General features: G+C 46.2%; 1 protein-coding gene across 4 annotated transcripts in view; it reads right to left on the reverse strand.

The window, feature by feature from the left end:
- The window catches only part of IRAK3 (interleukin 1 receptor associated kinase 3), a 61,241-nt gene extending 45,823 nt beyond the window's left edge, over positions 1 to 15,418 (reverse strand). Inside the window, exon 1 of one of the 4 annotated variants that reach the window (XR_012784897.1) lies at positions 14,965 to 15,308. Coding sequence is in view for 2 of the 4 variants with exons in the window: in XM_075551327.1 (XP_075407442.1) it covers positions 14,965 to 15,112 (148 nt within the window). In the remaining 2 variants the exon portion in view is untranslated. Of the gene's footprint in view, positions 1 to 14,964; positions 15,325 to 15,398 lie in introns of those variants that run through there. The other 3 variants (XM_075551326.1, XM_075551327.1, XM_075551325.1) reach the window with 3 other exon arrangements.
- Positions 15,419 to 22,298: the final 6,880 nt, after the last annotated feature.

Raw genomic sequence — 22,298 nt, forward strand, 5'->3', positions numbered from 1 at the left:
TTGATAATTTATACATTGTTATTTTGTCACATTTTGCCCTGTCTGGCCTCTCCCTTCACCCACTTCTCTGTTGTCCGTCCCTCAGGGAGGAGGTCACATGTAGATCCTTGTAATTGGCTTCCCCTTTCCAACCCACTCCCCCTCTACTCTCCCAGTATTGTCCCTCTCACCCCTGGTCCTGAAGGTATCATCCACCCTGGATTCCCTGTGCCTCCAGCTCCTACCTGCACCAGTGTACAACCTCTGCTCTATCCAGACTTGCAAGGTAGAATTCGGATCATGATAGTGGGGGTGGGGGGAAGCATTTAGGAACTGGAGGAAAGCTGTATTCTTTATCGGCGCTACATCACACCCTGACTGACTCATCTCCTCCCCTAGACCTCTCTGTGAGGGGATCTCCAGTGGCCGACAAATGGGATTTGGGTCTCCACTCTGCACTTCCTCCTTCATTCTATTTGTTTTTAACACAGGTTTATTTTATTTTTTAAATTAATAATTTTATTGGGGGGCTCTACAAATCTTATAACAATCCATCATTCAATATTATTAGGCACACTTGTTCATATGTTGCCATCAACATTTCAAAAACAATTTCTTTCCATTTGAGCCCTTGCTATCAGCTCCTCTTCCCACCCCCCTCGTGAATTCTTGATTAATTATATATTATTATTGTTATTTTGTGTCTTATACTGTCCGTTGTCTCTCTTCACCCACCTTTCTGTTATTCATATCCCGGTGGTGGGGAGCACTCTCTAGCCAACCTTGTAATGGGTTCCCCCTTTCTCCCCATTCCAGTTAGGCTTATTCTTTTTAAAAATGAGCTCACTGCCATCAAGTCCATGCTGACGCATAGCCTCCCTATAGGAGAGGTACAACTGCCCCTCTGAGTTTCTGAGCCTGTAACTCTTTCTAGGAGTAGAAAGCCCAGTCTTCCTCCCCGAGAGCTGCTGGTGGTTTCCAAGTGATGACCTTTTAGACCTCAGCCCGGTGCATAACTGTAGGGAACTGCGTGTCCCCCTACCCTGGATTTAAGCCATGTACGACCTTTATGAATTTACTCTCAGTTTCCTGCCATACAAACTGTGCCCTGTGATTTTACTTCCCTTTGTTTCATTCCCACCAGAGGGTGGCTGTCTTGACCCTTGCTAGGATTGGTGCTCTTTCACTAGCAGCTGCTATGTTCATTGGTCAATACATGACTGGTGGCATTTCCCCCAAGACGCCAGGTATGCTTCATTAGCATACTTACCTGTTTGATCAGTTGCCTGCCATTTCTTCCTTATTTGGAGATGCATGACTATTGGCTACCTCAGCTATACCTTATTTACATGTAACGTTATGGTGTCCGCCCTTCGCTGGCTATTTAAACCTCTGCTCTCAGCTCAATAAATGAGGCTTGATCAGATTCCTGTCTTGCCTCCATTTCTCGTGCCCCTTGCCCATCTTCATTCCGAGTCCCTCTTTCAGGTGTCCACGTTGTTGATGTCCCGTGGGACGGGACACATAACCATTACGACACCAGGGTTCCTCATTCTTCATAGGAATGCTACTCTTACATTCCTCCCCCCCGCCACCCGCCCCGTTACTGGTGAATATCTTTGAGCAATTACAAGATAATATCTGGGTAGGACCAGTGAAGTGCTTTACCAAGCCATTTGGCTTTTAATTGCTCAAAAGCAGCATATATGATTTATTTAGGTGTGGCATTTAATATTGAACATAAATATTTGGGATCTTTATCTTAACACAGTCTTGGATGTCTACACGAGTTTTACAGCCACCTCATCCCTTCATTGCCCCTTCTGGAACTACTTCCTATCTGGCACTGAAAAACTATTCTGCCTTTCTCTCTAGCGTCTCAGTTTTACAGTGTATTTTAAAGCAAAGGAGGAGAAAAGAAAGCAAGCCTAGTGCCAAGTCTAAAGCTACGAGTGTTTCTGGAGTCCAAGTTTTAAGGAAGTGATGGATAAGGGAGGGGCACTCAGAGAGAGGGTAGAGGAAGGGAGGAAATCAGTTGAGTTTAAATTTGAAAACAGCAGAAGAAATGGACTCTGAGCCCCATAGAGGACATCATCATCTGAGGACAAAAGCGGGCAGTTAAAACAGAGCACTGTTGTGGGCCTCTGGATGCATGTGGGCATGAGGGGGAGGGGGGAGGAAGAGGGGGGGAAGACTTCGTGAGCACTCTGGCACTCTTGTTATCAATAGGTGACATCATGAACAACGGACAAAAGGTTGACGTCAAGGATTTTGTCTTGATTGGCTCCACAATCAATCCTGATGAAAGCAGTAGCCAAGAGATCAAAAGGTGAGTCGCATTATGTAAACCTGCTGCACAAGACCTCTTGAGAATATTGAAAAGTAAGGATGTTATTTTGAGGTTGGGGGGGGGGGGCTGGCCTGCCACGCCCACACAGAAACAAGCCAAGAAGGAAAAAGAGAGCTCGAGGGAGTAGACCCCATACTGGCACACCAAGCCCTGAGGATGACGGCCCTGCACGGAGCTGCTAAGGCACAGAGAGGACTACAGAACCAACAACAGTTTGAGACATGCTGTCCCCTAGCTGGAGCATACCGTGACAGAGGACAATACTGGGGACACAAGGCGAGGAAGGAGTCCGGTTTGACCACCCCCACAGTGGGGAGAACCAAGAAGGGAATATAAGAGATCAGCAATAAGAGTAAAGCAAAGTCACAAAGCCCCTGAGAAGCCCCAACAATAGACTTTGGGCTAGGAGGGGCAGTTCCTAGAAACCCCAGGACTAGTGGGGTGATAGTCATAAAAGTCAGCGGACAGACCTGGAATTCTTTTTTATTTTGTTTTGCTAGTTCTTTTTTTTTAGTTTATTTCTTCTTTTTTAAAAATCTTTTTGTTTTGGCTCTGTGATTGTTGTTTTGCTTACCAATATAAGATAAGCATGCAAAGCAAGCCCAGAGGGAAAGCATCAGGACTGACAGTTCCAGAGGGACCTGGGGGAAGGAGGAGAAGCGGGAAACAACACCATAGACAGGGGAACAACTAGGGAATTAAATGAACAATGAGAAGGACATAGAGATTCCTGTGGTGTTCGGGAACAGCAGTCTAGCTGAGAGGAATTACTAAGGCAGAAGAAGGGCAAGCATGATGGTGAGACAGGAGGAAGGTAAAAGAAAACAGAGGAATGATCTAGGAAGCAAAGCTATGGATAGAGGTATAAACATCTATGTAAATATCATATATACTCAAGTATAAGCTGACCCGAATATCAGCCTAGGCACCTAATTTTACCACAAAACTGAATTTAAAATGTGCTGAAAAACTTGGCATATACGCAAGAATATACGGTATATTAATTCATAAAAATAGAGGTATTGGCTTATGTACATGTATTTATAAGTTACTGAGGTAGTGGATGGACTTTGGGCCTCTACGCAAGCCCTTCCTCAACGCAAGAACACTTTGTTCTACAACCTGGCATTCTGTAATGCTCACCCTGCCAACACGATCACTGAACACAAAATGGGTACATAAACAAATGTGGTGAAGAACGTTCATGGCGCCCGCCTATCAAAAGATATGGTGTTTGGGGTCTTAAAGGCTTGAAGTTAAACAGCGGCCATCTAGCAGACAAGCAACAAGACCACATGGAAGAAGTACACCAGGCCATGTGATCATGAGGTTTTAATGGAATCAAGTAACAGGCACCAGAAGACCCAAAACAACAACAAAAAATGTTGTTGAGAACATGGGAGTCCGGAACAGAGACTCAAAACCCATCTGCAGACAATAGGACATCCCCTCACAGAAGGGTCACAAGGAAGGGATGACTCAACCAGGGCGCAGTATAGCACTGATGAAACACACAATACTCCTCTGGTTCTCTGAGGCTTCCTCACCACCCACTATCATGACTCCAGTCCTGCCTTTCAGTTCTGGCTAGACCGGAGTATGTACACTGGTACAGCTAAGAGCTCATGACAGAATCCAGGAACACAAATGGGAGTAGCATTACCAGGAAGGTAGGGGGAAGGAGGGGGGAGGAAGAAAGGAAGGAGGAACCAGTTGCAATGATCGACACATAATCCCTGCCCCCGCTCTCACCAGAAACATGGGTGAAGGGAGATAGTAGTCGGTGTAAGATATGAAAACAATAATAATTTTTAATTTATCAAGGGGTCACGAGGGTAGGAGTGAGGAAGGGAGGGGAAAAAGAGAAGCTGAAACCAAGAGCTCAAATAGAAAGTAAATGTTCAGAAAACGACGATGGAAACATATGTACAAATGTGCTTGGCATAATTGATGTATGGAATGTTCTAAGTTGTAAGAGCGGCCAATAAAGCGATTTTTTAAGTCTAAAATTCGAATTCAACATTGTCTATATTAAGATAAAATCATCATATTCTGTTCCATTCAATATGACAATAATATTTCAAGCCATAAAAAATATAACACTTCCCAGTCTCTAAATGAACATTGCAAAGAGGAAACGCTAAATATCCCACTTCAGCCGAGCCAGGGGAGAAATGTGAGTGTGCGTGGAGAGCAAGTGTCTGGCCCTGCAATCCCAGGGGAGGGAGCAGAGCGAGGTGGGACTAGAAGGCTGCAAGAGGACAGGCCTGCCAGACAGGGAGCCCATCCACCAAAGGCAAAGAGGCCTGAGGGTGGGATGCGGCGGGGTGGGTCACCGCAGGTCCTGGGTGTGAGTATGAGAAATTGAATTTCATCCCAGAAGCAATGGGAGCAATCTGAGGTCTCTGAGCGGGTGATGAAGAGATCGTTGGTTATGTTTTGGAAGTCCACTGGCGGCAACAGTAGCCGTAGGTTAGACATATTTGCAGAGACAAGGACACAATCCTTTTATAGCTGACAACAGCCCCCGAGTAGGAAAGGGTCATTCATACCTACTAAGGAAACCCAGGGATTGCTGTCTTTCCAAAATCATTCCCGTCCCCGTTTCACGTCTGCTGTTTTCGTTTCTGATTTTCCCTTTTGAAGGGCAGCAGGTCGAGCTGACACACTGCTATGGTAAGATGCTCGGCCGGGGCACCTGTCTGAGGTCCGGCTGTGGCTTTTCAGTTCCCCAGCACTGATGGGAAGTTTGGCTGGTGGCGCAGTGGGCTGTGAGTTGGGCTGACAGCCACAAGGTTGGCAGTTTGAACCCACCAGTCATTCTGGGCAAGAAAGAAGAAGCTGTCTGTTCCTGTAAAGATTTATAGTCTCTGAATCCCAAAGGGATCTGTAGTTTTACTGTGTCCTATAATGTTGCTATGGGTCAGAATTGACTTCGTGACAGTGGTTTGAGGTTTGTTGTTACTGATCTTTTGTTTGTTTGTTTGTTTTTTTAATCATTTTATTGGGGGCTCTTACAACTCTTGTTACAAACCATACATCAATTGTATCCAACATATTCCATTGTTCTTTTCTAGACATTTACTTTCCATTGAGCCCTTGGGATCAGCTCCTTTTTTTTTGCCCTCCTTCCTCCACACCCTCCACCCCTCATGGTCCCTTGATAGATTATAGATTGTTAGTTGTTTTCAAATCTCACTCTGACTGCTGTCTCCCTTTCCCCCTGGTTTCTGTTTTTCTTCCCCCTGGTAGGGGGTATGTGGTTATGTGCCATTCATTGTCCCCCTCTCTCCCAACCTCTCCCCACTTCCTCCCTCCCCACCTCCCCCTACCCTTTTGGTATCTCTATCCCCATTCCTGTTCCTGGGTTCCATGTGTTGTGAGTTTTATGTCTTGCCTCTACCGATGGACATGCTCCCGTCTAATCTAGATTGGGAGGTGGCCTTTTTGAGGAGGGCACGAAGTCTAAAGAAACCTGGATTAGGCAGTTTTCTAACCATATACATTCACGGTGGACAAGCAGCCCAGGGCTCAGTTCAAATGCATGCTTCAAAGATGAGGATTAATGGTGTCTTTTGCTCTGACTGGAGATTCACAGAGCAACCTTTTCTCCAATGATGCATTCTGCATTGAAACTCTGCTAACGAATATTATTAGCTTCCATGAAAATATGTGATCGAATGCTCTACAAGCGAAGCTTCAGTCTGATGCCACAGGAATGCAAACTCCAGGACGTTCATCTCATCGTATTCCTCGTATTCCCAATCCTTCTCTTTGGTTTCCTTCTGAAACAGAGCCTTTGTTTATTCACACTACACAACAAATAAAAGAGGAAGCTCAAGATAACCTACTGGGTTGTGAAGTTAAAAGTGTGATCAAATAAAAAGAAGGAAATTAAGAGAAATATGTTATGGTTAAGCATTGTATAAAACCCTTCTTGGAAAGATAAATCATCTTTTGTTCAAAGATGCCCTGGCATAAATAATAGAAAGCAAAAAGTCCATGGCAAAGGACTCACTGGCCAGCAGAGGTTAATTTGAGAAGGCAGGGCTGTCTAGGTTTCACTAACCGCTAGGGATTCAGTTGTGGAAACCATGCTTCCCTATGCAAATATGCATCTGAAGGGACTTTTTCAGACTAAAGCAACACACCCCGGTTTGGCATCTATATTTGCATAGAAACTCCCCCGGGGAAATTAGGCTGCTTTCTTGCAAATTTATTTTCAGATGCAGAGTAGGCAAGGGAAAGAGGAGGCTGGCTGTTCTCTAAGCCATGCAAAGAAGTCAGTGAATTGTTTAAAATGAACCTTTCAGATCCAAGATCGGCTGCATTCCAAAACAAGTAAAAGGAAACAAAGCAAAACTCAACATTGTAAGTTAGCTCCACTGCTCTTAGGAGGCACGGACACCTACAGGAAGGTTTGTGATCTGAACGCACCGGGAGACTCCGTGGGAGGAAAACTACACTGTCCATTTGAGTAAGAAAATAAACCAAAACCCAACCCATCGCAGCCCATCAGCTTCTCATAGCAGCCCTAGAGGATCCCCCACGGCTGTCTTTGCGGACAGGAACCCTGGAGGTGTATCCCAGGGATAATCAACAGTAGAAGCCCACCAGCCGCTCCATGGGAGAAAGATACGTAGTCTGCTTCCATAAAGATTCCAAACCGAAAACCAAACTCACTGCCATCGAGTCGCTGCCAACTCATGGTGACCCTTTAGGGCAGGGTAGAACTTCCCCTGTGGGTTTCCCAGACTGTAACTCTTTATGGGAGTAGAAAGCCCCATCTTTCTCCTGTGGAGCAGATGGTGGTTTCAAACTGCTCACCTTGCTGTGAGCAGCCCAGTGCGTAACCATTAGGCCACCAGGACTCCTCCATAGAGAATATAGGCTTGGAAACCCTATAGGACAGCTTTATTTTATCCTGTAGAGAGTCATGATGAGTTGGAATTTGACTCTATAGCAATGGACTTGGGTGTCTGTTGTATTTGTCTTAATCTTTATGGAGGAGACACAGAGGTGAAAGTGTTTGGTTGCTAACTGAAAGATTGACTGTTTTAATCATGAGAAGAGTGTGGCAGTCTATTTCTAGAAAGATTTACAGCCCTGGAAGTCCCGTGGGGCAGTTCTACTCTGTCCTGTGGGGTGCTATGAGTCCGGTCCAGGGGACACCAATGGGTTTCTCTCTTTGGAGGAATTACTATGGGAGCACCTGTCACATCTTTCTTCCAGGGGCAGTTGGTGATGTTTTGGTTAGCAGCTGATCACTTAGCCACTGTATCACTAAGGTCCCTTCAGGCAAGATAGGTCGTTTTTTGCTAAACCTAAAACCAAACTCACTGACATCAAGTCGATTTTGACTTAGAGTGACCCTATGCGATAGGGTAGAACTGCCTCCTTTGGGTTTCCGAGGTTATAAATCTTTACAGGAGCAGAAAGTCTCACCTATCTCCTGGGGGATTCAATCTGCTGGCTTTGTGGTTTGCAGCCCCAATCTGTAACCAACACTGGGGCTGTCAATTCAGTTCTGAATCATAACGACCACGTGTACAACAACGACCAGGTGGTCCTGTATTGTTGCTGTGATTGTGCCCAGTGATGTAGCCACTGTGTCGATGCATACTGGGGAGCGCCTTTCTCTTTTTCGCTGACCCTCTATTTCACCATGTGACTAATCCCTTCCCTAGGGATTAGTTTTACCTGATAACATGTCCAAAGTAAGTGAGACAATGTCCCGCCATCTTGCTTTTAACGAGTACTCTGCCTGCACTTCTTCCCCAAAAAAACCTCTGTCAGATCTCTGTAGCCACATGGACTCCTGTGAGTTGGAGTCAACTGGATGGTACCCGTGTGGCACTGTCGAGTAAGTTTGGCCTACTGATTGCAAGGTCAGTGGCTCAACCCCATCAGCCGCTCCTCGGGAGAAAGCTGAGGCTATAGTGAGAGGCTATAGCCAAATAACCTATATGAATATCTTAGTTGGCTGTGGGATTATAAAGAGACCTTTCCCCAGCTTTGTCTCCCCCAAAGACATGACAAACATTAGAGGCTATTTGCCAGCATGTGGTGGGAGGTCAGATGCTTAGAGACATTCTCTCTGAAGGCAGTTAATCACCAGACAACTGTCTGGACCCACCACAAGAGGGACCCACTCCCTGCTGTTAAGGACAATGGGTTACTTCTCCCTAAAGGCATGATCACTGGTTTTGTCCCTGTAGGGTGGGTGGGTTTACACCATACTGAGAATGGTTTCTGTGGAGATCCAGAGAAGAGGTCAAACCTGCTCAGTGACATCCAAAGTTAGGCCACCATCATGAATCCAGTGTCTGCCCATCTTGTCACACATATAGCCCAATCCCTCCTTTCCAATTGCGTGTATATCCCTAGATTGCCCCCTTCTCATTGCTGTGTTACCTAGAGTACAACCCCTTCCTGTGACGTATGTCTTTACCTGTACTTAGAGGGCTAGCACGCCCCCCAAAGATATATAAGCTTTGGTTATCAATAAAGATTCTCTATCGGCTCTTCCCATCCTCTCTCCCCCAGTCCTCGCTCCCCTGTTCCCTTTCCCCTTGTCCTCCTTCCCCTCCCCCTCTCTCCTGCCCTCTGGTCTCTCTCTCCACATGGACCACCAAGTGAGGCTGAGGTGAGCATGCTACCATGAAATGTGTCTGACTCCATTATTTCAATCTCTCCTTTATCTCTCATGACTCTAGCTCTCTCTGACTTTACTGTAATCTTTGCTTATTATCGCTGTACAATGGCGCCTACCGGATTGTGATGATGTGTCAGGGGCTGGCTCCCCTCACAGTGGTCTTGTCCTGCTAGCGCAGAAATACAACTAGATAGTTTTTAAAAACACACTTTGATTTTCTCACAGCTTCACATTTTCTCACACTCCAAACTCCCTGCCAACTAGTCAATGTTGACTCATCATGACCCTAAAGGACAGAGTGGAACTGGCCCCGCGGGTTTCCAAGGCTACAAATCTTTACAAGAGAAGAAAGCTTCATCTTGCTCCCACAGAGTGGCTTACGGGCTGGAACTGTCGACCTTTTGCTTAGCAGCCCAACATACAATCCACTACACTAAGAGTCCAAGCATAGAGTCTTGATTCTAGATGATAGCTTTCTCTTTCTGTTGGCTTTGGAAAAAGGTCCTTTCTCTTCAGCTTCTGCGTCCTGGTTTCTTGAAGAATCCCCACGTGTCTTGGCATCGGTCTTGGCCTATCTCTCCTCTCCTTGTTTAATCTCTTCCAACTCCAAGGAGATTGAGTCAGGAGACACTGTACACTCATGCTGTCTCACTGACATAGCAAACACAACCGAGTCTCAAGCTTACACAGGCATGGAAATCAGGGTTTACAACTATGGTGGTTACATAATCTGTTGTCAACTTGAGACTATTAAGAGTGAAAGAGTACAGTTTAGCCTGTCAATCGGGTCGCAGTTTGATGACCTCATTTGGAGGTCCTAAGGTGATAAATAGCTCGCTGGAGGCGGGACACACTCACTCCCAGCAAGACATTCCTGCTAACAAGCCACATGGAGCTATGCTGATGGCAGCCAGAGCCTTGGAGCTGGAGATGCCACGTGAAGACCCACAGCAGTGCTAAGATGCTTCCACTGCCACTGGATCCACAAGACTTTCCACCCACTGGCCTGCGATCTTCCTGCATTGGACGTCATTGCATGTGTTGCGTAAAGTCTGAAGAAGAATTTATAGACTGGTACTGGACATATGGGCTAATATTGGACTTATGGACTTGATCTGGGCTGGGATGTTTTCTTAATGTACAATTACTCTTTATATAAAGCTCTTTTCTACACACATATTAGTGTCTAGGAATTTGTTTCTCTAGCCCTCCAAGAGGTTCCAACTCATAGTGACCCCATGTACAACAGAACGAAACACTGTCCAATCCCATGTCATCCTCAAAAGTGTTGTTATATTGGAGGCCATTGTTGCAGCCATTGTGTCACTCCATCTCATCCAGGGTCTTCGTTTTCTTTGCTGCCCTTTCACTTTACCAAGCATGATGTTCTTTTCCAGGGACTGGTCTCTCCTGACAACATGTTCAAAGTAGGTGAGGACAAAGTTTCACCATCCTTGTCTTTAAAGAGCATTCTGACTGTACTTCTTCCAAGACAGTTTGCTCTTTTGGCAGCCTATGATACTTTCAATGTCTTCACCAGCACCACAATTCAAAGACATCAATTTTTCTTCGGTCTTACTTATTCAATGTACAATTTTCCTTTTTTACAGTGAACATTTTATTGGCGGTTCTTATAGATATTATAACAATCCATAAATTAATTATACCAGGGAAACTTGTACAGATGCTGCCCACATCATTTTCAAAATATTTTCTTTCTACTTAAGCCCCTTGATATCACTTCCTCTTTATTCCCTTTGTTCCCCAGCCTACCACCCTCTTGAACCCTTACTAATTACATATATACATCTTTTTCATATCTTACACCATCTCATGTATCCCTTCACCCACAGTTCTGTTATTTGTCTCCCTGGAGGGGGGATTATATATCCATCACTGCTATCAGTTTCCTGCTTCCCTCCCTCCCCCACTTCCTTCCTAAACCCTCATGGAATCATTACTCCCATTACTGCTTCTGAGGGGTTTATTTATCCTGGATTCCGCGTGTTGAAAGCTCTTATCTGTACAATGTACACATACCAGTGTAACAGTGTTGAACTGGGGCCATCATAGTGGGGGGAGGAAGCATTGAAGAACTAGAGGAATGTTGTGGGTTTCATTGTTGCTCCACTGCACCTTGGATGAGTCATCCCTTCAGTATGTCCTTTCTGTGACATTTATCAATTATCAATAGAAGAGTTTTGGGTCTCCACTCTGACCCCTATCCTTCACACCATATGATTGTATTGATTTTCTGATATCTGATCCTGTCAGCACCTCATGATCACACAGGCTGGTGTGCTTCTTCCACGTGGACTTTGTTGCTTCCCTGTTAAATAGCCACTTATTTAACGTTGAGCCTTTAAGACTCCAAACACTGTATCTTTTAATAACCTGGCACCATTAGCCTTCTTCACCATATTTGCTTATGCATTCATTTTGTCTTCAGTGATTGTGGCAGGAAGTAAGTAGCACACATTGCCACATTATTAGAACAGAATGTTCTTGTGTTGGGGGAAGTAAATGTCCAATTTTAACATGCATATGAGGTGATTGAAAATATCACAACATGGGTCAGTACTCAAAGTAGTTAGTCCCTATGCTCTTCAACACTTTAAAGAGATACTGTGCAGCAGATTTATCCAATGCAATATGTTGCTTGATCGCTTGACTGCTGCTTACATGATCATTGATTGTGGAGTCAAGCAAGATAAAGTCTTTGACCACTTCAATTCTTTCTCAGTTTATTATGACATTGCCTATTGGTCCAGTTGTGAGAATTTCAGTTTTCCCTTACATGGAGTTGTAATCTATATTGAAGGCTGCAATCCTTGATCTTCATCAAGTGCTTCAAGTCTTCCTCACTTTCAGCAAGCAGGTTCTGCCATCTGTTAATAAGCCTCCAATATTGATGTAGCATTCTTCTTCATACTGTCTAGCTTCTCTGATGATTTGCTCAGCATACAGACTGAATAAGTGTGGTGAGAGGATATAACCTGGGTACACAAATTTCTTAATTTTAAGCCATACTCTATCTATTTCCTTGTTCTGTTCAAATGACAGCCTCTTGTTCCATGTACAAGTTTTGCATAAGCATAAATTCTGGTTTTCCCGTTCCTCTTAATGCTATCCATAGTATATGGTAAACATAATCAAATGCCTTTGCATAGACAATCAAACACAAGTAAACATCTTTGTGTCCCCCCATGTTTGGGGGGTGATAATTGAATCCAGTACAGTTAAGATATATTACAAAGGAAAAGTGACCTAAAGCATTGTTTCTCAAATCAAGCTGCGTAAGAATCTCCATGGGGCCTGGCAAAGAAACAGCGATGCTGTACCTTCAACCCAGACCTACTGAGAGAGCAGCTTTGATGTCAGGGTTCAAGCATTTCCTCTTTACCAGATTGCACACCTGCACGTAATAAAAACCCGAGGTATTTCTGATGTCGACACTTCACATTTGTGACAGTTGCTCAGCTTTCCTCAACTTTCAGGCTTGTGAACAGGGCTACTCATTCCTGTATCTGTTGATCACATCATATCTGTTGCAATATGACCACCTTTTCCTCTGAGCTGTCTAGATAAGCATGGCTTTCAAGTTCACCAGTAAGCATCGTGATCAGCTTGAGGCAGTTCGGCCTGTCCCAATTACAGTCGGTTCCTGCGTGAGGCTGCCTCAGTCTCAGCGATCCTATATAGGGTCTCTAGGAGCCCTAAAAAATTCAATGGTAGTGGGTTTGATTTTGGGGGGAGAGGTAGTGAGAGTGCTGAGATACCTTTAGACTCTGGGCTGTCCTAAATATAAGGAACTGCCCTTAATTCAGGAGCTCTGGGTTGCACAGTGGATAAAGTGCCTGGCCGCTAACTGAAAGGTCAATGGTTTGAACCCACTGCCCACTCTGTAGGAGAACGAGATTAGGCTGCCATGATGACCCATTAACACTGAGCTAGATGTCCTGAGAAGCAGCAGTGACCTGGGATAGAGTGTTGACCACTCCTTTTAGATAGCTCTTGTCCCTCCACTGTCACAGTCTCCACTATCTGCTTCACTCCGGAATGGTCCCTGTCTGGCCCCCTTCACTACCTACACAATAGATGAACCACAATCTTCTTTCACAAATTCAGTAGCTGTAGGAAATCTATGAGCATAAATGCTGGTCACATCTCTGAGTACAAACAGGTCTGCTGGGGGAGAACTCTTGCTGGGAGGGGCCCTTACACATCTTATAACAATCCATAACTCAATTGCATTAATCACACTTGTACATATGTTGCCAGCAACATATCCAAACCATTTTCTTTCTACTCGAGCCCTTGCTATCAGCTCCTCTTTCTTCTTCCCATCTCCGACCCTCGTGAATTCTTGATCAATTATATATTATTAATGTTCTTATTTCCTATCTGGAAAGCCTTCTGGTATTTTTCTCCCTTTCCTTTAACACTTCATTCTCAAAAACAAAAGTTACTGATACAGGTTCACAAACACTAATTATAATATATTGTAGCTAAAATGCCTCCCAAACTGTGACAATGTCAGAGACTATTAAAACACAGGGAGCAAATGAAACCTTGGCGAGTGTAGACAGAACCATCGGATTCCAAGTGCCATTGCAGTTGTGAACTGATAACATCTCTGGCCTAAACCCAGTAAACCCCAAACAGACCAGTGCCATCAAGTCAAGTCCTACTAATAGCCACCCTACAAAGGGTTTTGGAGTCTATAAGTCATTATAGGGACAAACAGCCTCTTCTTTCTTGTCGAGAGCTACTAGTGGGTTTGAACTGCTTATTTTGCATTTAACGGCCCTGGTGGCTGATAGGTAACAGATTAGGCTGCTAAAAGGCCTGCAATTGAGCCACTCCAAGAGAGAAAGATGAGGCTTTCTAATCCCATAAAGAATTATAGTGTCCGAAACCCACAGGGGCAGTTCTACCCTGCCCTATAGGGTCACTATGAATCCGAATTGAATCAATGGCAATGAGTTTTGAGTCCAGTGCCTAAGCCACAGCGCCACCAGGGCTCCATCGAGTACATTCAGTCTACTCCAACGCATAGCGACCCTATCGTAGAGTCAACTATCCTTTTAGGTTTCTGAGACTGTAAATCATGGTGACAGCAGACAGCCTCGACTTTCTTCCTCGGCGTAGTTGGCTGGGACCCTGAGTTCAATGCATGATCCGCTGTGCCACCAGGCTCCTAAGAGCGCATTAGAAGGTTCAAATATACAGTAACGCAGATTTTTAGTCGTTTAGGTATATTAATGTACGTGGGTTGATGACAAATGTTTTCATTGTTACAAGTAACGATATTAAATAAAAAAACAAAAACTCTAAAGAAATCACTTCTAAAAAACAACAAAAACTCCCCACCGAATGATTCAGACCCTATAGGACAGGGTAGAACCGCCCCAGTGGGTTTCCGAGATTGCGAGAGAGGAAACGCTCGAGGAGGATTGAAAGTGCTGGCTTTGTGCTTAGCAGTCCAACTCGTAACCCACTGTGCCAGCAAGCCTCCCCCATCGCTACCGGCTCAAACCTCACCGCCATCCAGTCGATGCCCGGACTCAGGGAGCCAGTGAAATGTGCGTTTCCGAGACTGTAACTATTTAAGGCCCCTCTTTTTCCAGAGGAGCTGCTGGTGGCTTCGAACTGCGGTCACGGGGGACCGCAGCCCGACGCAGAACCACGACTCCACCAGGGCTCCTCCCCAGAGCTACAGAGAATCGTTTGTCGCTGCGACGACGTTGCACCAACACTTTGCAGACAGTCGTTTTGGAATGAGTCCCGCTGCCAGTGCCGTCCCCGCCGACGGCGCCGCCCGGGGAGGGGCTGGGGCTGCCTCCCCCGCCCGCTGGTGCCCACGGAGGGTCGAGGCGCGCGCGGGCCGTCGGGGCCCCGCGCCCAGGACCGCGCCCCGCGGGCGGCCTGCGCCCCGCGCCCGGCCCGGCCCAGCCCCGCGCGCCGCGGCCGCACTCACCGAGGCCGCGCCAGCCCAGCGGGCCGTCGCAGCTGTCCAGCACGGCGCAGAGCTCGCCCAGCAGCGCGGGCGGCAGGTCGAAGAGCAGCGAGCGCGCCGACAGCGCCGCCCCGGCCCGGCCGCTCCCCGCCGCGGCTGCCCCGGCCATGGCGCGCCCGCCGGGGCCGCGCGAAGACCGAGGCGGGACGCGAAGGCCCCGTCCGCTCCACGGCCGCGAGGCGCCGTTACACAACCACGGAAATCCTGCCCCGGCGCCCGCCGCAGGCCTGCGGACGCGCTGTGCCCAGGCCCGGGAAGGGGCGGACCCGTGACGCAGGGCCTCTCGGCCCAGCGGTGGCGCCCGGCCTCGGCGGGCGCATCTCCATCACCTTGGATCCTGCTTTGAAGGGCGCCCCTCGCGCTTGTGGGTTTAGGGCAAAGAGGGAGCACTAGACCTGCAGATCGTGGTCCGCTGGGTGCGCGTTTCGGGGTTGCACGACTAGCCAGAAGCTTGGCGAGGGGAGCCCCCCCAGAGCGGGCGAGGAAAGGGCCTGGCGCTTTGCCTCTCTGAGCCGTGACAGCCCTGGACGTCTCTGCCGGAAAGTCAGCATTGGCTCAAAGACAGCGCCCATCAGCACCAGCCCCTCTGGCCGCCTTTGCACGGATGTGAGACCCGTCATGCTTAAGAGGGTGTGCTTTGTTTCCTATATCTGAAAAGAGACACGGTTCATCGAGGAACACTTGCACAAACACAAAATGAAAGAAGGAAGTGAGCACTTGAATTTATTCTAGTATCACATTTTCGCGGATTACATGATGCGATGTCTATCAAATAAAATGATTTCCAAACATTGGTCTACATTGAATTTCAACATGATTAGTTGCAATGGCTGTAGGAGCGGAGCAGCAGCTGTTTAAACGTTAAAGTTAAAGGCCTTCTTAAGATCGCAAAGCCTCTGAACCCTGATAGTGTCATCACACTGTCATTTCCTACCTCCACCTGAATTTCCAAGAGTCCCCACTGGGCTGAAGAGCGGCACTTTAACCATCTCCGCATCTTTCCCTCCCGACTCGTTCACATTTTTAACAGGTGATACCGCGCAGACTAACGTGATTACTGGAAAAGATGGCATTGGTGCAACCTCAGAGAAACCAGCAGGATCGACGCCAGATCAGCGTTCGTCCTTCCCGAGGCTGCCTGCCCTACTGCAGCCTGCTCTTTGGTTTTACTTCTCAAGCTGCCTCACTGGGGTGGTGCGGGGATGCGGCTGGCCGCATCGAGTGACTGACACCCAAAGTGACTGTCTATAAAATGTCGGTAGCGAGTTTCAGTAGAAATGCATTCATTTTTATAGAAACGCCCTTAGTGTAACGAAAAATTTTCCTCGTAAGCCCAGCTACATGAATCAATATACCCATGCGGCTAACACTCTACGCTAATTTACTCTTTGAACCTTCTGTGCTGTGTGATCAATCTGTCTTCATCCCCGATGACGATGATGTTGGCCGGAGCTTTCCCTTCCGCTGCTGAGCATGCTGTGAGTGGGCGCTTGTTGTTCTCATGCACATCCCACTACGCAGGAGTAGAAAGCCCAGCCTTCCTCCAGCAGAGCTGCTGGTGGTTTTGAACCGCTGACACGGTTCACGCATAACCACTAAACCACCTCTTCACACCCGTTCAGTCTCAGTGCTGGTGCTAACAGTCTCTGATTTTGTCAAATTTGCTGACGTTTCGTTACAATATTGAAGTCCATCGTATTTGTGAGTCTATGTCAGTAACTTTTTTGAGTACCAAGTAGTAATTAAAGGAAAAGAGGGGGCGGAGGGGGGGGGAGAGGGAGTAGGGGAAAATGGAAAGGCTTTTCTGCTCAGTTACTCATGATGTTGTAACTAAATGTTGTGTTGTAACATCAATGTTGAAAGATGTTGCAAAACAATTTTTATTGTATTTGCATGAGGTAGTCTTAGAAATATGTAAGTCCCTTACAAGTGTATCACAGGGAGTCTGTGATTCCAATGGATGATAATCAACATTATGAAGGACGCTGTGTGGTCCAGTATAAGAGGAAGAAGGGGGGGGGCGCAGTGGATCCCTGAGTGGCCTCCCTGAGTGACACCCAGTGTCTAGCGACAGCACTGCACTTCTCCCTGGGCTTCTTGATGAGAATTTTGACCACTGCTTCCTTCCTCAAGGTGCTGCACAGAGCCTGCCCTTTGTATTCAACACGAGGCTTGCGTAATGCGGACCCGTTGCTAAATCTTCTGCAGTTTGTGCCGGCGCCATCTCCACAGCGGGCACGATGCAAATGCTTCGGAATGAAAGTAGGGACGCTGGAAGGATGAAGAGAAAAACCCCAGCCGGAAGGAGTGCACAGTGGTCATCAGCGACACCTGTTGGGAAGCTGTCCTTTGTGGTTTGTGGGGTTAGGCTTGGGAGGGGAGTTGAATCAGGCTTGAGATCAACAGTGACTACACGCCATCATGTCGTACCTCCACTGGACTTCCCAAGAGTCATTCTCAGCTAAAGGAAGTATTCTCACAAAATACAAGGAAAGGCCAAAAAAGCATTGCCAAATTGTAGAAATGTTTACTTAACAAAAGTATTAACATGTGAAGCTAGTTTCTCAACATACCTCCCCCCAATGTGCTAATACACTGCTAAAGGTGTTGTTGTTTTTTTTAATTTATTAGGGAGTCATACAACTCTTATCACAACTCACACATACATTAATTGTGTAAAGCACATCTGTACATTCTTTACCCTCATCATTTTCAAAGCATTTGCTCTCCACTTAAGTTCTTTGCATCAGGTCCTCTTTTTTCCCCTCCATTCCCGCTCCCCACTCCCTCATGAGCCCTTGATAACTTATAAATTATTATTTTGTCATATCTTGCCCTGTCCGATGTCTCCCTTCACCCACTTTTCTGTTGTCCGTCCCCCAAGGAGGAAGTCACATATAGATCCTTGTAATCCGTTCCCTCTTTTCAACCCACTCTCCCTCTACCCTCCCAGTATCGCCACTCACACCACTGGTCCTGAAGGGATCATCTGCCCTGTATTCCCTGTGTTTCCAGTTCCTATCTGCACCAGTGTACATCCTCTGCTCTATCCAGACTTGCAAGGCAGGATTTGGATCATGATAGTTGGGGGGGAATAGGGGAGGAAGCATTTAAGAACTGGAGGAAAGCTGTATTCTTCATCGGTGCTACATCGCACCCTGACTGACTCATCTCCTCCCCTAGATCCTTCTGGGAGGGGATCTCCAGTGGCTGACAAATGGGCTTTGGGTCTCCACTCTGCATTTCCCCCTTCATTCACTATGGTGAGATTTTTTTGTTCTGATGATGCCTTATACCTGATCCCTTTGGCACCTCGTGATTGCACAGGCTGGTGTGCTTCTTCCATGTGGGCTTGGTTGCTTCTGAGCTAGATGGCCGCTTGTTTACCTTCAAGCCTTTAAGACCCCAGACACTATACCTTTTGATAGCCAGGCACCATCAGCTTTCTTCACCACATTTGCTTATGCACCCGTTTATCCTCAGCGATCATATCATGGAGGTGTGCACCCAATGATATGATTTGTTGTTCTTTGATGCCTGGTAACTGATCCCTTCGGAACCACGTGATCACACTGTCTGGTGTGTTCTTCCATGTGGGCTTTGTTGCTTCTGAGCTAGATGGCCGCTTGTTTACCTTTAAGCCTTTAAGACCCCATATGCTATATCTTTTGATAGCCGGGCACCATCAGCTTTCTTCACAGCATTTGCTTGTTCACCCGCTTTGTCTTCAGCGGTTGTGTCGGGAGGGTGAGCATCATGGAATGCCAATTTAATAGAAAAAAGTATTCTTGCATTGAGGGAGTACTTGAGTGGAGGACCAAGGTCCTTCTGCCATAAAGGTGGTGCTTCTATCTAACCCGTAGATTCCCAAAATGACTTGACCACCTTTTCAGAAAAAGACACTACTCAGCGCATCCTGCCCGTCAATTAAAAATTGAGGTACTATAACCCATAATCCAGGATAAAGTGTAGGGATTTCTGTTTTCAGCCCCTCGAGAATCATTGCAGCATGCCCCTGAGGGGGGCAGTATTGCCCACTTTAGGAAACACTGCTCTAGCCTTTTTGCCCTTTGCAATCTACACAACATCAAAGGAGCAGTTTTAGCATTCTCAAGGAACTCGTATCATGTTCCTTTTCACGGTTCTTTGAGCTTGGGGAACATATTGACACCTGAAAGGACAAGATCAGGGCTGTAGGTGGATGGGACGGTGTGTTCCAACAAGCTTCTCATCGGACACCCTTGCTACCTTTGAAGAAGGAGGAAGGGCTTTGTTGTGATCATGAACATTTTTTTGGCATAACTTTTTCTCCCTAATATAGTTTTCAATTTTCTTAAAACTTCTTTCTAATAAATTCCTGTCTTTATCCTGTGCCCTTCAAGAAAATCTGCCAAGATAATCCCTTAGGAATTCCCCAAACCCATCTCCATAGCCTGCTGAGCTGAAACTCTCGGCCTTGAATTTAGAGGATCTCCTTGCAAGCCACTGATTGGGTTGTGCTTTAATATCCAGATCATATTGGGAAACCCAAGTCTTGTGCCTGTCCATGATTTGTTCCATCAACTCATCTTTCTTAGCTGTGATCTTGCTTAAAGACTGATGGAAAGGTGAGCTCTTGGAGCTAGATGACCTTCATGTAACGTTGTTAATGCCTATCCAGCCCAAAGCTTTCGGAGGCCACAATGTTCGCGTAAAATTCAAAATGCTGACCCAGGGAGGTCACAACCTCAGAAGCTGTTGCAGCAATGGCATTCCTATGGTCCTCTTCTACTGGTGGCAGAGGGAGCTGCTAACCACAACATCAGCAATCAAATCCACCAGCAACTCCACAGGAAAGAAAATTAGGCTTTCTGCTCCTATCAATATTTACAACCTCAGAAATCCATAGGGGCAGTATTGTTCTGTCGAAAGGGCAGATATGAGTCAGAATTGCCTAGATGGAAGTAAGTTTGGTTTTTTTATTTTGGTTTATTCCCTTACCTGAATGGCCTTCCCTCAAGACTAGAATCCTGCCCTGACATCTGTATTTAAAATTGCCGGGGTCTGTACACTCAGATTTGGGTTGGATGTGACTTCAAAGAAAAGACTCTCGCTCTCTCTCCATATACATATGTATGCATATATAGATAGATGCAGCAGCTCTAGTCATCTCTAGTAACCATTTTTCAACCACATTGTGTTAGACAAGGTTCTCCAGAGAAACAAAACCAGGACACTTATGATTATAGATAGATAGATAGATCATGAAAGAATATAACAACTAATTAGTCCACACAGCAGTACAGAGGGCTCAGTTCAATTCACTTCCATGGAACAGTTAATATACTGGAAGTCCTTCAACTCACAAGGGCTGCTCGGTTCAAGGTCAAGGTAGCATACAGCTGAGTCTTCCATAGAGCAATGCAGGCAGTCCGGCCAGAGGCAGCGAACAGCAAGGCGGGTCACCAATGGTCAGCCCAAGCTCAAGGATTTATACACCAGCAGCATGGCGAAGCAGGTCTAAAAGGAACCTCAAGCTCTAGTGACACGATCCCCAGGTTGGGTGTCCCACAGGTAGTGTAGCTCACAAGTTGAGGCAGAGAACTAACTAAAGTAGCCTGCATACTCCTCTGATCACTAGAGAGCAAGAGAGAAAAAGGGCGGGGCTCGCTAAGCCATTCATCTCTTTGTCCTCCAATCAAACTGCAATCATATTAATCCCACATGTTCACATTGGCCAGGTTGGCACAATATACCTACCTATCACACACATGGAGATCAACATTGGCTGATCTGAGCTCTGAGGAGGGTCTAGTGAGATAAAGAACCATGTAAGAGTCAATCTAACATTACTGAACATCTCATTCATTTTATATATAATTATATCTATATATAATTACATCAGATAAAGGTGCTTATTGTCGGTTTTGCAGCCAGGAATTTTATTACTTGCTGCTGAAAGCATCATCATGAATGTACTGAACAGGTATGGAGGCTATGCCTCCCAAGGGGCTATAAAACCCATGGGAAGGAAAGTAGAACAAAGCAGACATTCACACGCATATAATGACCACTGATTGAGCATGAGATGGTCATGGAAAGTGGATAGCACAGTGGTCAACTGGGCCTCTGGGAGAAGTGCTAGTGCACAGTGAGTCTGGCTGAGCAGGAATATCAGGCTGTACTAGAACTCAGACATAGATTGTGCTAGTTACATAATCTGTTGTCACCTTGAGACTATTAAGAGTGATGGGGTGGAGTTTAGCTTGTCAATCAGGTCATAGCTTGATGACCTCATTTGGAAGTGCTAAGGAAATAAATAGCTCACTGGAGGCGGGACAGTCACTCCCTCCCTGTGAGACACTCCTGTGGACAAGCCACATGGAGCGATGCTGCTGACAGAGCCAGAGCCCAAGCCCTGGAACTGGAGGAGCCATGTGGAGACCCACACCAGTGCTGAGAGGCTTCCACCACCACTGACCTGTGATCTTTCTTCCTGCATTCAGTGTCATTGCATGTGCTGCATGAGTCTGAGGAATTTATAGATTGGTAATGGACATATGAGCTAATATCACATTTATGGACTTGATCTGGACTGGGCCGGGTTGTTTTCTTAATATACAATTTCTCTTTATATAAAGCTCTTTCCTACACACATATGAGTGTCTATGAGTTTGTTTCTCTAGTCGACACAGACCCAACTCACCCACTCATAGCACGCATGCTTTGTAGCAAGGAGAGGGCTGTGATTAACCCACGTATGATGTCATCATCTGATAGAGCCTTGTGCTCTGGGATCTTCTCCACCCCCAAGAAAGTTTAGCTAGTAAAAGAAGAAAGTATCCCCATCATCGCTGGAGAGTTCTGAGTTGAAAAGATTGACAAATGAAGATGCCTTGGGAACCCTGAAGGCTGTGTGGACAATGACACAGACACCCAGTAGGATCAGTGTCTAAGCCCTAATGTAGCATCAAAGCCTTGGAAATCCAGAAGTTGGTGAAAAGAAAAATTGTGAAGGAGCTGACATGGGACAAGTATCTTGGCAGTAGCTATTTATTCTGCATTGGGCTTGGAAAGTAATTTTCAAAACAATGGTGACTGATCCAATCTTTTGGCCTTTTCTCACTTAGGAGTCATTCCTCAAAGGGTCATGGAAATGTAGTTGTAAAAAGGGCATGGTGTGACCATTAGCCTTCCTCATCTAACTTCTCAAAGCAGTAGGAAAATCAAGTTCAACAGCCCAAGGCTGATTCCTATGAGGCAGTGATTATAAGAAAGTCAACGGGTTAAAATTCAAGACCAGAAACGACTTAGGA

The sequence above is a fragment of the Tenrec ecaudatus genome, chromosome 6, assembly GCF_050624435.1.
Source record: "Tenrec ecaudatus isolate mTenEca1 chromosome 6, mTenEca1.hap1, whole genome shotgun sequence".
In the NCBI taxonomy this organism is placed as follows: domain Eukaryota; kingdom Metazoa; phylum Chordata; class Mammalia; order Afrosoricida; family Tenrecidae; genus Tenrec; species Tenrec ecaudatus.